This window comes from Montipora capricornis, chromosome 9 (genome assembly GCF_036669925.1).
Source record: "Montipora capricornis isolate CH-2021 chromosome 9, ASM3666992v2, whole genome shotgun sequence".
NCBI classification, from domain to species: domain Eukaryota; kingdom Metazoa; phylum Cnidaria; class Anthozoa; order Scleractinia; family Acroporidae; genus Montipora; species Montipora capricornis.
The window spans coordinates 20518819-20536318 of NC_090891.1; the positions used below are offsets into that span (position 1 = coordinate 20518819).

The following is a 17500-nucleotide window of genomic DNA, read 5'->3' on the forward strand; positions in this document are numbered from 1 at the left end:
GTAAGACCTAAGAGAATCTAGAAACAATGCTTATTCAAAATTTGGGTGGACAAACAAAGAGTACTATGGTATTTTCCGCTTCGGCCAATTGCCAAAAAAATTGTTGACATTCGAGTCACACCACGCAAGGGCACTGATAATTTGTTGAAATAGCTTCACATAGTAGAACTCGATTATACGCGATTAAACAATTTTAGCAACTTGTCCTGGAACGTTTCGTTGGCCAATATTCAGTGCAACTTGACTTGGAATTGTGAGGCAATTTGCACAAAAGATGTATAGCACAGCAGCGCCTTATGTGGATAATTTCGGCTCGGCCTTTCATACCCTTTGCGTACCTGGTGCATAGCTGTAAGGAAAAGAAGGATGGGGAGCGATGATAGCATCGTGCAATCCAATCTCGTTATCCGCATCATCAGCGTCAGTGATGATATCCGGTCGGTTGATCTGCTCCAAATCACCAACACTGTCTTCAACTAAGTAACTCCCGTCTCCACAGTCTTGTTGAATGGTGCCTTGTGAATAGGAAATAAGGTGAAAATTTACAAGTTAACCACCGTAACAAAGATTTGTAAGCTAACGTCTCGAGGGTTGGCGTTTCGTTAGAGCCGTTCGCTATGACGAAGGGCGAACGCTGGAAACGTCAAGCTTACAAGCATTTTCTACGGCAAAGGAAAGAAATGGAACTGTATTTAAGTGTCTAGTCGTTCTAGCGCTGGAGCACTAATTGGGGACACTGTAAACTGAAATTACCAAATTAACGCAAATCAAATCAAATGTTGGTTTTTGAGGGGAGGGGAAAACCGGAGTACCCGAAGAAAAACCTCTCGGTGCAGGGGCCCGTTTCTCGAAAGTCCCGAACACTTTTCGGGCCCGAAAACCCACTTGTGAAACTGCCAACCTCTTGTTTTGGAAAGCCGTTCTTTTGACACGTTTTCAAGGTTTCTCCGTTCTTAAGAACCTAAAAAATCATTGTAGAATTGGGGGTTAGGCTTGGGATCGGTTAGGGGTTGGTTGGGATTGCGGGTTAGGGTTTAGGTTCCCTCTGTATCGTTCTTGAGATACAGTGGGTATTGTAACACCCGAAAGTAGCCCGTAAAGTTTCGGGACTTTCGAGAAGCGGGCCCCAGAGTAGAGAACCAACAAACTCAACCCACATATGGCGCCGAGTTTGGGAACTGAACCCGGGCCACATTGGTTGGAGACGAGTGCTCTCACCACTGCGCCATCCCTGCACCCCCATTATCAACTAATTTAATAAAAGTAAAATTTCGTGTTTCAATCCCCAGCGACACACAGCACCAAATTTTCCAGTGAAACTAACCTCTTCATTCATTTTATAGAAGGTTAGAGCGGTTTTCAATGCAAATGAGTGTCGTAAAACCAAAACCAAATTAATTACTTTGGCCAATCAAAAAGGACGGAGACAATCCAGTAGACCAATCAAAACTCGAAGTAATTACACGTAGCCGACACAAAGCGCGGGAAAATGTGCACGCGCGAGCCACGATTGGTTTTGGTTTCACTTCTGATTGGTTGCAAAAATGGCGCGAGAACTTTGAACCAATCACTGAGTGAAGTAATCATAAACCAAAGTAATTCACTAATTACTTTCGACACTCAATTGAAAACCACTCTAATTTCATTTTATGCAAAAACGAAAGAAACATTGATTACCTCTGTAATACCAGCCCTCATCTGACCACCTCGCCAACACTTCTTCTCCCACTTCAATAGGTCCAGGAACGCGGCCAAGTTCTACCGCAGGGTCCTGCTCAGGAGGAAGGCGAGCTACAAGGAAAACGGAAACATGGATTTCATGAGCCTGAGCATCTACAAAAGAGAGATTTTCCAAGAATGATTTTGTTTTGCGTTCACAACATTGCGGCTCCATCGTTTGTGAAAATCAGCCAGGTAAAAGACAGCAACCGTTGAAAATGGACTCAGAGTTAACAAGCTAATTTACTTGTAAAACGCAATACTTCTTCCAAACAAAAACGATAGTATGAAAAAATCGTAACCCTTCCAGTTGCCGACCAGCGATTTTTCAGGCGAGTTCAATTAACCCGAACTGTTAAACAGAGAGGAATGCCGGGGTTCCATTAAAGGGGCAGTCTCACGGTTTTGCGCATGTACAAGCCTTGGCGCTAGCAGTTGCAAATTTTACGGTTTCTTACTGAACCAGATGATGTTTATTAATCACTGAAAGTATTACAGCAAATACACTGAATGACTAAGGCCCAAACTTGGTGGGAGATACTGCGGGTTTACACAGAAAATATCAAATGTAATTTTGGCCACGAATTTATCGTACGGGTCGAACATTTTACTCTACGCACGAGTTATCTATTCGCATGCAGTCGGTTCATAACACAAAGGAAATGATTGTAAAAGTAATCCCAATGAATAATTACACTTCTATGGCATTGTTTCCTTTTCCTGCATCAGTTCTTTCGATTGTTTCAATAACAATGGAATTAATTGGGCTGACATGACAGTTTGCCCATGCGCAGAGCCGTGAAACTCTCCCTTTAAACCAACTTACAGATCAAGAGCCCGTGAGATCCTTTTGTCAGTAAACACGCTTCGTTTCCATCGGATACATGAATCCGAACATTGGGGGGTTCGTTCTCGGTCTCGCTGGCAACAGGGTCCATGGTTCCCGCTTCGACCTTATCTTTTTCAGTATCTGATTCAGAAGATGATGATGAAGAGGATGATGATGATGACGATAACGATGACGATGAAGAAGTACGTTTTTCGCTTTTCTTTGCATGTTTGTCGTCAGCTTCATTTTCTTCCTCCGGTTCTTTGTTTTCATGATCCGATTCTGCGGTCAAACTATTGCGCGAAGACCGCCTGGACGGTCGAGACCGAGGCGAATCTACTCTTGTGGATTCCGCCACAGGGACGCCAGGGGTGGAGGACTTGTCAGATGTTTTGTGTGAGCTATTGTTGCGCGAACCTGAGGGTGGAAAAAAAAAAGCGGTACTTGTGACAAGGCAGGCAGGAATGTGAAGCTGCTTGGTAGAAAGGGTAGGTACGGGCTTGAAATCATTGACTCGGAGATCAAGGGTGAAAATGGGTAGTCACAAGAACAACTTAGATAAATACAAGCAAGAATGAAATAGACTACAGGCTTCCCAAAATAACCATAAGGGCCAAAAAAAAAAAGCTTACTAAGGTGAAGTGGGCAAGGTACCTAGCCATAAATGAAACCGGCCACCTTGCCAGGCCGCGGACCATGATCGACTGCGCTTGTTGTTAGACAACTGGTTTGCCTCCAACAAGTGAGGCTCTTCCCTGTTTTATCTATTTGTGTTATTTGTCTAGCTACGAAAGGCACTTTAAGGGTAGTGTTTAAATTAAGTATTGCACTTTTACATGGCCGCGTTTATTGAGCAAAGACCAGTGTGTCAAAAGCTAAACACTCAGACGATCTCTCACCTTTAGAAGAAGATTTCTCAGACCCCTTGCCAGAGCCTCTAGGAGATGACCGCGGGGAAGATCGAGCCGACGTGGGACTGGGAGGAGATATTGACCGTGACCTGGGCGGAGAGACTGGGGGTATTTCGGGCAGTTTTACCCGGGGCCGCTCGGATCTGTCTTGAATGGGAGTCTGCAGCTTGGTAGCTAATTGTTGTAAGAGTTGTTGTTGTTGAAGCTGTAGTTGCTGTGTCTGGTTGTATTGCTGCATCAGAAGCTGTTCTTGTTGTTCTTTTTGTTTCTTCAGCAGATCTTCTTGTTGGTTTTGAAGTCGCTTTTGTTCTTCCTGAATTTCGCTTTGCCTGTTCGAAAAAAACAATAACCAAATGGCATTGCTTTTCACAAAGTAAAAACCTCACCCTTCCAATACAACCCTAACCCTTTAAATACAAATGGTCACTGCCATATTTGTGGCATGAACTCTAAACAGGAAACCAAGGGGCATGTAGCCTGTTCTTATAATAAAAGATAACCCTCTGGCTGAACCAATTACCCCTCATTACGTAACTTTATTTGCACTTATTGAAACTTCCCGATATAGTTAAATTAAATAGGTGCTTACTATTTTATGATTATGTATATAGTGATAAAACTCCAAGATTTCCCTTGACTTATAGCTTTGAGCAGGATAGTTACTATACGCACATTTGATCCATTAGTTATCGAATCGTTTCGGACAAATATTAGAAAATTGTGCGACGGTCCAAGCATTAGTGGTATATATAGGTATTTGGAATGACATCCCTTCATCTATTCGTAATAAACTATCCAAACGTGAATTTAAAAGTGCGTTAAAACACTAAGCCAATTTATTGGAGAGCAGGTGCCGTAATGGTAGCTACAGAGGAGGCGCATTCTCCTCAGCAGCAAGGAAGTCACCATGGCAACCGAGCCACAGTCCACCTCCCACTGACACCAGTGTGTGGTATGTATACTTATCCTAAACCATGGGAGGGAGGGAGGGAGGGAGGGAGGGAGGGAAAAGCAAACGAGTAAGCAACAAGGTGACTCAAGCCAAAGCACATGACAATGCCCCTGCAAATTTCTCTGGAAACTCCCCAAATATCTCAGGAGAAACTGCTGCATGGCTTGGGTTTTAACTTTGCCTAAATGATATTTAGCCTCATTTAAAACACCTCTATGCTGCCCAATATTAAACATTAAGTTATGACAAATTAAATTAGAAAAGATTTATACTGCTTCATTGGTATGGGCTTGTTCTATATTTCTTGATTTTCTTCTTTTGTTTACCCTACTTCTTAGTATAATAAGGCTACAAAAATACTTAAATATTGCAACTACTTTATTATTAAGTCTGTAGTTTCTTTTATTTGATGATGGTTATCAACTTTTCACTATTTTATAGTAATCTAGCCAACTGGGGCACAATATTAGTTACAAGAAAATTTGGTTTTATCAGACGAGTTGATAAAGGTCGAATTACCACCGTGAAAGATTTGGAAAGCTGACGTTTTGAGATTTAGCCCTTCGTCAGTGCAAAGGGCTAATGAAGGGCTCTGGCGAAGGGCTAACGCTCGAAACGTCAGCTTTCCAAATCTTTCACGATGGTAATTCGACCTTGATCAAATCGTTTGATAAAACCAAATTTTTATGTTTCTCTCTACCACCGACGCAGCACCACAAATTCTTTAGAAACAAGAAATTTGTTTGCAAAACATTAGTTAACCTAGAGGTGCCCCTCTCCTCTTCGTGTATTTTTTTTCAAATATTAATCTTAATTTATGAATTCTTTATCTGAAGGGGAGAAATAAAATACAGCAAATAAGGGTTTCCACTTGTGGATTGCCAGATGCCAAGTGCGAAAGACGCGCGCGAATGACAAGGCTAGCGAGTAACAAAGCTGTTCACCTGCAGCCCGCGAGTGACATCTCGCAAAAGAGAGGGATCGATGGTGTTCAAGTGTAGACATACATTGATGATGGCAGAAACATTGCGGGAGTTAACGCAAGTTAACGCGAAAATAGCGTCTCAGATTTTCCACAAATTCATGAGTAATGAAGGTAAGAAGATGGCACGTCTCGACAATTTCGAGGGATAGTGTATATGTAGCAGCCACCTAATATTTAAGCAGTTATTCATATGCGATAAAAGAACTACAAACTACATGAGCATAAAAATCTCAGAGTCAAACCTCTTATTCTGTTCATCAATCTGCTGCTGCAAGAAGTTCTGTTGGTCATCATTTAGTTCTCTCCGCTTCTCCTCCAAACTTTCTGTCGCCTGCCGATGTCTCTCCCTCTCGTCTTCCAGTAGCCTCTGCATATCCTCTATCTTCCTGTTCACTACCTCCAGCTGCTTCCTGTGTTCCTCCTCCAGCTTTTGCTTCAAATCCTCGAAGGATTGTCTTTCCTCTGCTGGATCACGGGGTGACAGCTCTTTAGAGGAGAGGGCAGGACTTCCTTGAGGACTTACACTACGACTTCGGCTGCCATGGCTGCTTGCACGGCTGCTCTTACTGGAATGACCGCTGGCCCGACTACTGGCTCGACTACTCACTTGGCTTCGAGGTGATTCATCGTCCTTATGTTCACCTAAAACAATACAAGCGAAAGTCAGTTATGACATCAAAATTCAGACATACAAGTTTGATGCTAATCTCCTTTGGAGAAATTTGAATGCAGCTTAAGTTCATTTTTAAGTTTTAAAAAGTTACCGTTCAAAATTCTCCAAACCTTCTCTCCAAACTTTCGAGATAAAAAGTATTTGTCTTATTGTTTATCAATTTACCCTTGTCCTCCGGTGCCCTATCATCATCACCATCGTGTGAGTAGATCCCAAATGGTGTTGTTCTGAAAACAAATCAACAAAAAATAGCAACGATTTAAAACAGTTTCTTTTCTGAGCGGCACAAGTGTAAATTAAGGCTATAAACTCTTTGTGTACACTGAACGTGCGTTTTCTGTTGTTTAACTGCATAGCAGTTGAGCACGAGGCAGAGGGTCTGGCTGAAGCCATTTAAGTTCGATATTAAAATAACAGTTACAAATTACATCCTGCAGAGCTTGGTAACTATTCGAACGGAGTGAATGAAGCGACGAGTGCGATTCCTCTGCGTTCAGCCCCCCCGAGGGCGCTAACACGCGTTTTGCTTGATAAACCGCCTATATCCGACGTTCGCTCACAAAAGCCGGGTACCTTTTCAGATTTTTCATACATGAACAGTTGAATAAAATGACGGTGAAATTGTTCATGTGCGTTTGCTCATATGGCGGATCATTTCAACCAACTTACGATCGATAAGCGGATAGTAGGGCGTCCCTGATGTAGCGGCAGGCGAACGTGTAACGTGCTTTTGATATCTTCTCCAGATCATTCCTCAGAGATGTGATCTACAGCAAAAGAAACAAGTAAATCACACGCACTAAAAAAAACCGTTGTATTTAGTCTCACAACAACTTGTCAAAGAAAGCCACATTTCGAAAAACAAGTTCTAGCAGTATGACGGGAAAAGAGTCGGCTAGACCTAGTTGAAGACACTTTATTTCAAAATGGCCGCCATTTTAGTATTCTTTTGTTTCCATGCAAATTGGCCCTTTTGGCCTCGTTCAAGGTTAAATATTCTTACGTTTGAAAGCGAGGCCATAAGGGAAAATTTGCATGGAAACAAAAGAATACTAAAATGGTGGCCATTTTGGAATAAGGTGTATGGCTTTGCTCCCACTAGGCTCCTACAGCTCAGTGGTAGAGCATCCGAACTAATAATCGGAAGCCAGTCGTAAGTTCGACTCCTGCAAAAGAGCACTCGGGTTTCCTTTTCCGAGTATCCCCTAGACATCATCGATAAATAAGCAATCTCTTCATTTCATTCACCAGGGTTAACATGTAACATCTCTTTCAGTACAATCACGAATATGCTCCATTTTGAAACGGCGGGACAATTGTCACCTGGACCTAGTTAAATGGCTTTGCTTGGAAGAGTCTCCCATAGCTTAGTGGTAGAGCATCCGAACTGTTAGTCGAAAGGTCGTAGCTTCGACTCCATGCAAACGAGCACGCGGATTTGTTTCCGAATATCCCCGAGTCACCATCGCTTAAATACATCTGATCAAGTCTAAAGCCCCAGGTCGAATTGAAAACCTCATGGTCGGGCTGGAAAGGGCACGAAATTGAGGCTCGCGTGAATTCGTCGCCTTAGCCGACCTCCATTTCTTGCTCGTCTCCAGTTCAATCGTAAGAACATGAAAATTTAAGCGAGTTTACCAACCTTTTTGCCATTAAAGCGCATTATGGTGTAGCACTTAGTTGCCGTTGATTTCCTCAGAGGCACAACTTGAACAACGCCAGGTACGTAGCACTGTACACCATCGTTTATTTCGTCATCCTCCTCCTCGCGTGGAACGAGAGTCTTGACGAGGACATAGTCACCGGCCTAATAAACGGAAGTGAGCAGCGATTTCCAGTTGAGTCACTAAAGAAGGTTTGGATAGTAGTCAAGAGCATGCGCCCACATATTTAGCCATCCAGAAGAAAAACCAAATTGAAATCGCCATGATTCAAAATTGTTGAATTTTAACTGCTTAGATACTTACAAAACGGAATAAAATACAGAGAAAATGCGAAATACACCTATCAGGATATCAGATGTCCCTATGAGCCACTTCATTCATGCCCTTAATTAAATCCCGCTGTAATGAACACTCTTTACCCATGAAACATCGATGGCAATGAAACTGTTCTTATAATTTGTTTCTGTAATGACTTTCTCTTCTTTTTTCTCCCGTTAATAGACCAACAGGCCCTTTTAGTTGTTTGCTCAGCGAACATGTTTTATGGAGAAACATAAAATCTAAGAGCAGTTTGGATTCCACGTTAATAAAGTTCAAAACTGTTGTACCTTTAGTGTGGGGCATGGCCTGGCTCCTTGCAGAGGGATGACGTATCTCGCGGGGACCACCTGACGATCAAAGTCCCGGAAGTCAACCTCAACAAAGCGCGAGTTCAAACAACGGGACACTACGCCTGCGTAGTAAAATCCGTCCACTTCGCTCCGTGCCAGGACCTTGTGGTTCAGGAGTCGATTTTTATTGGTGGTGGACTGGGCCGGCGGCGAAGGCTTGGGTGCCTGTTGCTTGGAAAAGAAAGCCTTGTGATTTTTGTGAAATGTGTAAGAAAGCATAACGGACTACAAAGACAACCAAGTATTTTTCACGCTGATTTTACTTGTCAATGGGGAAACCCCTTGGGGGGCGAAAGGGATGAATCATTGGCAGAATGGCTTACAGGTTTTCATTCACGCCATGTTGGAAAGCACGTCAATCAAATAGCTCTCTTAAGAACTGTCAGCATTCGTGCATTTCGTTATTGTCACCTCCGCTTCCTCTTGACGTTGGTTGAATAAGACCTCTGTTGAATATGCTAATGTATGCGAAACGAATGAAGAGGAAGACATCCCAGTGTAATTAGGGCCAATGAATATCCTGAATCAGAGATGTCCTTAAGCGCCGGAATACAACCGAAGTCAAACGGAAGCTGTGAGAGGCTTACCTTTGTCATGATCTGCTCCAATCGCTTACTTTCAGCGTCTTCGCGGGCTTTTCGTTGTTGTTCGGCTATTTCTCGGGAGGCCTTAAGGGAGAAAGACTATTTTAAACACGGTATGGAGTACGCGAAGTGTCATGCGCAAAGCTCGTACTACACCTTATATATATGTGATTTGATGGGTTATTACCTCTTCCGATTTCTTTCTCAGGTCTTGAGATTGGAGAAGGAATGTTTGAGCTTGCTCGATTTCTTTCTCTAGTAAATTAATGTCAGCTGGGCTCACTGGCCAGCCTTGCTTCTCCAAATCATCCATCATGGAGGCCTTGTTACTGACAAATGACGGAACTCTGTCGTCAGGATATCTAGTTTGCAAGAGAGGGAAGAGGAAACTTGATAATTTAATAAAACAAACGAACAAATGAACAAACGGAACGACGTAAAATATACACGTGTAGTTTAGTCATTTTTCAAAATGGCGAATGAAGATAGCCCCATCTTGCTTTCAACTTCAACCGAGGAGCCATCGAGCTGATAGATACCTTGGGCTTGTATTTACACTAGCGTCGCATGTGTGGATCAGGCTAAAGAAATGCTGCAAGGAGAAAGAAACCGCACACTCGGCTTTCCGCGTTCATGGAATGACTCGTTATTCGAGCGCCTTTGAAATTCGTACGCCCTGAAAAGATCTCAGCAAAATAGAAACTACATTGCAGCCTGTTTTGTTGTGAACATACTTCACTCTTTCGTCGTCACTAAGATGAACGAACACCAGCTCATCGAGATGCCTGCAAAAAAATAAATTATTATTAAAATTGCTTTACGGAGCCTTTCATCAGCATTAACTCAACGCTTAATAATAATAATAATAATAATAATAATAATAATGATGATGATGATGATAATAATAATAATAATGGAATTTATATAGCGCTTATACATCGCCTTTCTAAGCGCTTTACAAAATGAATGTAAAAAAGGACATAAGACTGTAATTCATTTAGTTGTCAAGTTTTTACAAGCTTACATGTGACACTACTGTACATATTAGGACATTTTAGCATACACACGCTTAACGTGAAAAAAGTACACATTATGAGTTACATTTTTCCAAGATGTTTGGTTTTCGTCCCTGTTTAATTCAGGTTCAAGTTCAAAATAAAGGGATTGACATGCTCGAGTTTTTAGTCTTACAATACCGTGATTACCTCGTATAATCGCCAATGGCAGTTTCCAATCGAGCCTCATAAGCCTTGAGGTTAACTCCCTGAGGATTCACAAGCTGCACTTCATCCCGGTTGCTTCCTGATGTGTGGGCTAAGGGAAGAACCTGCCGACACGAAACAAGACCGTGACCTGCATCACCTAACACTCGAGTAACGACCAAGTGTATCCTCGGGTTAAATTGCTTCGACAATGTATAAGAAAGCCTGAGATAAACGCTCCTTAATTGAAAAGGGTTAAAAAAACAGGTACCATGCAACTCTGTACTCTTATCGACAGTGACATTCGACATCATAGTGGTCAAAATTGTTGTGGACTCACGAGGAAAATAGTACGAAGAGTACACTGTGACGTACAGACAACGCTGAGCCACATTCGATTTGTTTTTTTTTACCACAATATTCAACGTAAAAGAAAATGTTTATTTCAGAGAATGACCAGGATCGTGAGACAAGGAAAGAGCAAGCGCTGTCTAAGATTTTCTCGCAATCCGATTAGTTTATTTCCCAAAACTGAGCGTTTCTGATCGGTTAATACAATTGCGTGACGCGAGCATGACGCGAGAATCGTTATCTAGCCTCTTATCGACAACAGGCAACCAGATTGCGAGATTACAAGCAATCGTGGTAAAATATACGATTTAGTATATCCCTAGATCTCAGAATCAAGCTACAAAAACAAACTGGTACGGCCTGACGGCTCAATGAATTAGTCAAACATGGAGCACGTTTTATGCAACTGAGTACAATCACAATTGTCCTAAACGGAAAAGAACGGGAAACTAAGCGCTAGTTCTTTCCACGGGTTCAGGATGACTCGTTTTGGGTGGACAAATCAAGACAAACATGGCAGCGAGTATGTTGACGAGTTAGCCAAACCCCGCGCGAAGAATGAGCGCTTAGGGCGTTTTCCATTTACAAAGAAATTCCGGAAATTCCGGTTGGGATGTAAATGGAACACACATTTTTGGTTCCTTCCACTGGAAAATTTCCGGAACAAACGGAACTTCTGAAAAGGTAGTCCTGATTTACAGTTGGAAACTTTCGGATGGAAGTGTGTGTTCCATTTACAACCTTATTTACCTTTTTGAAAGGTCGTACCACATAAAGGATATTCAAGGTAACATTTTTAAATTTTGGCGCGTAAAATCGCAATCACTGGGCGGCGAACGGACCTGAGTTAAAGGAACACGTTTTTCGCCTGATGGAAATTTCCACTGAAATTTCCGGAAATTTTGTGTAAATGGAAAACGCCCTTAGTCTCCCGCTCTTTTCCGACAAGGTCAATTAGACTTATTTTTAAATAACGGAAGCCGAACAAAGCTTACCTGGTCAAAAACCTTAGAAAGTACATGCTTGTCCAGTATTGGTACGTACTTAGTGCTATGGGGGATCATAGTCGGAGCCAAGGCGTCCAAGATGGTCAGCTTTCTGGCTACAAGACCGTGTTTTTTTAGCCAACTAAGTGAGCAAAAAAGATCATGTAAATAATGCGTCGATGATGTGAGACCACGCGAAAACTGCTTTATCGCGTTGGTTGCTACGCTGATAACAGCCGTTAAAGGAGTCGCATTTCTACGAAAAAACAACACTTGGTTGGTTACCTTTTTACGGTCAAATCCGCGTCACTGCAATATAAGAAAAAAGATTAAGCTGGTGAATAATCTATCAAGGCTTGTTCACAAGCATGCCGCAACCACAAGCCAAAAGCAGTACCCAAACTCAAAAATTTAAACGTCAGTTAATACGACTGTTTATAGTTCTAACGATACCTAGACCGAATTGCTCTGAATTGCTTCTAACGATACCTAGACCGGATTCGCTCTGACGAAGGGCTAACGCTCGAAACGTCAGCTTTTAGAATCTCTGTACGGTGGCCAATTTACATTATCAACTCCGTTGATAAAACCAAATTTTTGTATACTACTTCCCCACCGACGCAGCACCACAGTTTCTTTAGAAACTACCCCTTCATTCGAATTGTATAAAGCCGGGTTCGTGTGACCAAAGAAGGTCTCTAGCCCGGTTTGCCGCAACTAATAGGAAGCAGTATACAAAAATTTGGTTTTATCAACGGAGTTGATAATGTAAATTGGCCACCGTACAGAGATTCTAAAGGCTGACGTTTCGAGCGTTAGCCCTTCGTCAGAGCGAATCGAGGGATTATGGGTTACGTGTAGTTTTTATAGTAGAGTAGGAGCTACGCTATTGGTGGTAACATGGCAACGTGAAAAATAGGAATATATTACTTAAATGAAAAGCGTTCGTTAATACCGTGAGGATTAAGGGTGCCGATTTGAAAGATGAATTTTTGTTCCAGATTCTTGCGGCTTTCCGTCGTACCTAGATGTAGGGAAAGGCCGCAGATAGCCATGTGCTTTTTGGAGTGGTTAGGCAGATTAAAATGGCGAGCGACTGGCTGGAGGTTGCGAAAAGATTCTACCAGTCTCGTGATCATTTTGGAGTAAGAATCTGGAACAAAAATTCATCTTTCAAATCGGCACCCTTAATCCTCACGGTATTAACGAACGCTTTTCATTTATTCCTATTTTTCAAGTTGCCATGTTACCACCAATAGCGTAGCTCCTACTCTACTATAAAAACTACACGTAACCCATAATCCCTCGATTCGCTCTGACGAAGGGCTAACGCTCGAAACGTCAGCCTTTAGAATCTCTGTACGGTGGCCAATTTACATTATCAACTCCGTTGATAAAACCAAATTTTTGTATACTACTTCCCCACCGACGCAGCACCACAGTTTCTTTAGAAACTACCCCTCCATTAATAGGAAGCAGTGCCTCGAACCAGTTTCAAGACTTTCAGGAAACTGTACTATTTAGAAGGACACTGTATCACCAAACAAATATGCTGTATTACAATGTGAAGCAACTAAACAAAATGCGCTCAATATTGTGACGTGATAAGTTACCATAACAAGAGAAGACCCATCTTAAAACGCGTTATACTCTAGAAGACGAACACAGTCACCCATATTTTTTTATTGCTGGAAAGTAATTGGCAGGTTAACATGAAACTCTTTCTGAAAATAAAAGAAAAATCGCTGAAGCGGGTTCAGAAGTACTTTCACAGTTGGAAATTTTAAGGTGGTTCTGAATTCGCACAATTGAATCTGTCTAACTGTGCAGAGAGTTTCATCTTAGGCTGCTGATCACTTTCCAATATGGCCGTTTTTCGTTGCATTTTCACTTCGAAATTCCAATTATGTTAGGCCGTAAAATAAAGCCAAAACCCGAAGTTGTTTGTCCCACAGCCGAACTAGTGTGACGCATGGACCCCATTCCTGAGATTACGATACAAACTGCTTTGAATTGAAAAGATTCTTTAAAAGTGCAACGCAAAACAGCTTTTTACAATGACTGCAAAATTCTCGCGGCTCTCATTGGCTAATTTTTATTTTCGATAAGCGGACAGACACATAAATTTAGAATTTATGCGTTTCCAAGAGTTGAATTTATGCAACATTTTGTGAAACTTCGATCTGTCATTTTTTAACCAATAGAAAGTCTCCGTTTTTATCATTAGCCAATAAGAGAGCGAGGCAAGTTATGAATTTGGTCTCGTCTGATTGAATAAAATTGAAGTTTCTCGCATTTTTTTTATAGTGCTGAAAGTTGACTTAAGGTGATTCTCTTGTTTTGCACCGCGCATCTCATACTGCGCATAACATTGCGACTTCGCAGATGGCGGCGTTTCGCTGGAGAGAGGCAACAAAGGCCGTTTTTGCTGTTCAAGAGCTTGTAAGTGCAATCATGATAACTGTTCTCGGTTAAGAAGGTGTTGTTTTATTTACTCGCAATAGGTAAACGGAAAACATATTTTAAGGAGAAAAAAACTTGGATAGCAGAAGTTGTAGTATTTACTAATAAATGACGTGAAACTGCATTTGGAGCCTGACACTGCGTGCAAGGTGATGACTGCATGTAGCGGTCCAATTTGCTTACATTTCTTTGCAAGATTGACCAATTTGAAACCACTTCCTTAAAGATTATAGCCCGGACAAACAAGCAGGTTCAAGTTTTCAGTAATATTCAGTAGCTTTTGCTACATAACAACAATTTTACCGGTTGATCTAGTTTCGAACGTTTCTCGCGAAATTCAATAAAAAAACACTTAGAATAAAGGGCATACAGCGCGAAAACAAGCACGGTGACCCCATCTTTTTATTACATTTTTTAAATGTCCTGTGTATGAATATCAATTGTGCCAAGTTTGAAAAAAATCTGGATAGGACGTCGTTTTCATGGGAATTACCTTAACCGGAATAAAAAATTCGGAGGTTTGGGGTACTTTGACTCTTCTCATGTCTGCCATCTCAAGAGCACCATTCCAAATTCCAACTAAATACGAACTAAAATCTAATCGAAAACTTCTCCTGATGGCCCCAAGAGGCAAGATGTTACCTACGCTTGAAGCAAGGGCCTTCTCCTCTGCAGCCAAGTACCTTAGGAATAGTCTACCTTGCGACATCACTGGGCTGGACTCTGTGTCTAGTTTTAAGCGTGATCTTAAGACTGGCCTTTTTAGTCGAGCTCAGTTTTAATTTGTTGCCCAGTGATTTAGTGTTTTTTTACTCTCTTAAGGAATTATTCGGTTTTGTGAATATAGCAATACTTATTTTTAATTTTAGATTTATTTTAGTTGTGATCATATATTTATTTAATTTGCGCTTCACAAAATATAATGATTAATTAATTGATAATGTCATTAATTCACCCACCTGATGTCGCCATACGAGTTCGACCTTCTTTTCTTCTTAGTTTTACCTAACAATGAAACAGGATGAAAAGGATTGAGCATTTAAGACTGTAAAAAATAATGAATTTTCGTACTATTGGATTAACACGCGGTGCCTACAAATAAATCCTCCACGACTTTTCGACCTTTGGGTTACTGATAACATATCACTAATAGTCACGTTTCACTTAAGATTCTTGTTTTTCATACGGATAGTAAAAGCAGAGAGCGTTGATCCCGGAAAGGGACACGCTCTGCGTTCGCGAATAAAGCCACCCTCCATCGCTAACTGCTTCCCCAGGGACGGGGAAACTTGAAACTTCCCTTCCCTCGGGTTGGCAGTAAAGACGTTGAGAGGCAGTATTCATAAGCTAACACTCTTCAGATCCTTTGAAAAAGGCAACAGAAAGGAGTTTAATCTTATGGATACAGCTTTTATCGCTAAATAACAAAAATCCTATTTCAAGGCTTTCACACTGAAATAAATATGGACATTTGACAATAAAAACAACCGTTCAATTCAGGTAACTCGTTCGGTTGAGACTAAAAAGTGGAGCTAAGTTTCTCCTAAGCACCTGATGTTACTCCTCAAAATTCAGTTCATAATTTAGAGCCAAATCTCAAAATTAAATAAAAATAGGGCATTAATCGTTTAGTTCACACTTCCGGGAAGACAATAACTGTTTCATGAAAAGGCGAATTGATATATACAATACCAGCCACTTTCCAAACGTTTCCTCTGAATGAACACTAATTTTCAAGAGAGACATTGACTCGGCCTCTTTTAGAAAACGAGGCTAAAAAGACTAGGAAACGACGTGAATGCACTTTTTCAAATACTTACGTTTTAACCGCCTTTTTTTGAAATCCTCCGGTGTCTTCTCGAGATATTCCCTTGTTTCTCTGAGGATCCAGTCACTGGACTTCTTTCGCAGTTCCAGTCTCATCTGACTCGTTTTGGTTTCGTTCACTTTGTAACTGGGAGGTTGGGTCGGAGATTGCGGTATATTCCGACATGCACTGCTCACAATGTAATCCTTGTGGCTACTGTACTTCAACCTTGCACTGGCTGGTCGAGGTTTGGCATTTGATGGACGAGGTCTGGTACTGGAAGTGCGGGACATGGCACTAGCCGGTCGCACCCGAGCACTACTTGTTCGTTCTGAGCGAGGAGGAGAGGGTGTCATTGTGTTTGTAGCTGATAGAGGCCTGTGAGAGGATCCGCTTACTGACCGCGGATGGTTTCTGTTTAGGTGAAAATAAATTTTTGTTAAGAAATATTCTGTACGAAATGAATCACACGATAAAAGCGAGGAATAACTTTACTGCAGAGCAACTCATTATGCTCAACAAGGTGTCGCTTATTCATTACGATCATAGAGTTCGAAAGTTGGAAAAAACGTATGGTAGCGTTTGTTTTTACTGCTAGAAAATGTACACAAGTAAAGCTATGATCTTCGCAGTTATGAATGCAATTTTTGCAATTGCGTAGAGAAGCCTGAAAAAATAGGACTTCAACGGGGTTTGAACCCGTGACCTCGCGATACCGGTGCGACGCTCTAACCAACTGATCCATTTCATATATCATTTCATCGTTGATTCATTCCTCTCGGGATTATTAGAACCCACAAATGACCAGCTCCCAGCGTCAGTGGCTTCATAGCTTAGTCGGTTACAGCGTCGCACCGTTATCACAAAGTCACGGGTTCAAACCCCGTTGAAGTCCTGAACTTTTCAGACTTCTCTACGCAATTGCCAAAATTATGTCCATAACTGCGAGGATCATAGCTTCACTTGATTTCATTTCCGCAGTTCATATGTGAGCCATTTCATATATATCATTTCATCGTAGAAAATGTACAGTGGCTTGACATCCTTGCGATAAACGGTAACCAACGACGCTTTATCATTCACGCTTCATGTTTTACAACAACATTTGAAGATTAAGCCGGGATCAAAAATAAAGGAAAGGAACTTTATTTAAGTGTCTAGTCGTTCTAGCGCTGGACCGCGAATTGAGGACACCAACAATTAACGCAAATCAAGTCAACTGTTGGTTTTTCAGGAGAATACCCGGAAAAAACCTCTCGGTGCAGAGTAGAGAACCAACAAACTCAACCCACATGTGACGTCGAGTCTGGGAATCGAAACCAGGCCACATTGGTGGGAGGTGAGTGCTCTCACCACTGCGTAATCCCTGCACAATATAGAGGTCCACGTTCACAGACATTTGAAATCTGTAATCTAGCGAATACGTTAACATGTGTGATTTTCGTGTGATTAAGTTGTGTACGCTTGGGGTACTCCGTAGCAATTGTAGTGCGTGAATCTTCAAAACGTTTGCATGGGATCTGGAAAATTACATAACTTTGCTCGCTTAGCGACGTTTATCGTTTTCCATAGGGATTAATAGGTTTAGGTGGGCAGCACCTTACCTTGAACAGCGTCCAGTATTGGAACCAAACCAGTCAAGCTGAGCACATTCGTTCCTTATCATGGTCAGTTTACGCAGATCTGCCAAGCCTTTATCGATC

General features: G+C 41.7%; 1 protein-coding gene across 1 annotated transcript in view; it reads right to left on the reverse strand.

Moving 5' to 3' along the window:
• The window catches only part of LOC138017829 (von Willebrand factor A domain-containing protein 3B-like), a 44316-nt gene that overhangs the window by 7874 nt on the left and 18942 nt on the right, over nucleotides 1-17500 (reverse strand). The window contains 18 exon segments of the mRNA XM_068864816.1: nucleotides 339-515; nucleotides 1678-1791; nucleotides 2546-2965; nucleotides 3448-3788; nucleotides 5639-6038; nucleotides 6235-6296; nucleotides 6739-6836; nucleotides 7712-7876; nucleotides 8342-8575; nucleotides 8992-9072; nucleotides 9176-9350; nucleotides 9723-9773; nucleotides 10194-10315; nucleotides 11537-11669; nucleotides 11813-11836; nucleotides 14950-14995; nucleotides 15811-16211; nucleotides 17402-17500. The exon segment at nucleotides 17402-17500 is cut by the window's right edge and continues 29 nt beyond it. Of these exon segments, the coding sequence (XP_068720917.1) occupies nucleotides 339-515; nucleotides 1678-1791; nucleotides 2546-2965; nucleotides 3448-3788; nucleotides 5639-6038; nucleotides 6235-6296; nucleotides 6739-6836; nucleotides 7712-7876; nucleotides 8342-8575; nucleotides 8992-9072; nucleotides 9176-9350; nucleotides 9723-9773; nucleotides 10194-10315; nucleotides 11537-11669; nucleotides 11813-11836; nucleotides 14950-14995; nucleotides 15811-16211; nucleotides 17402-17500 (3143 nt within the window).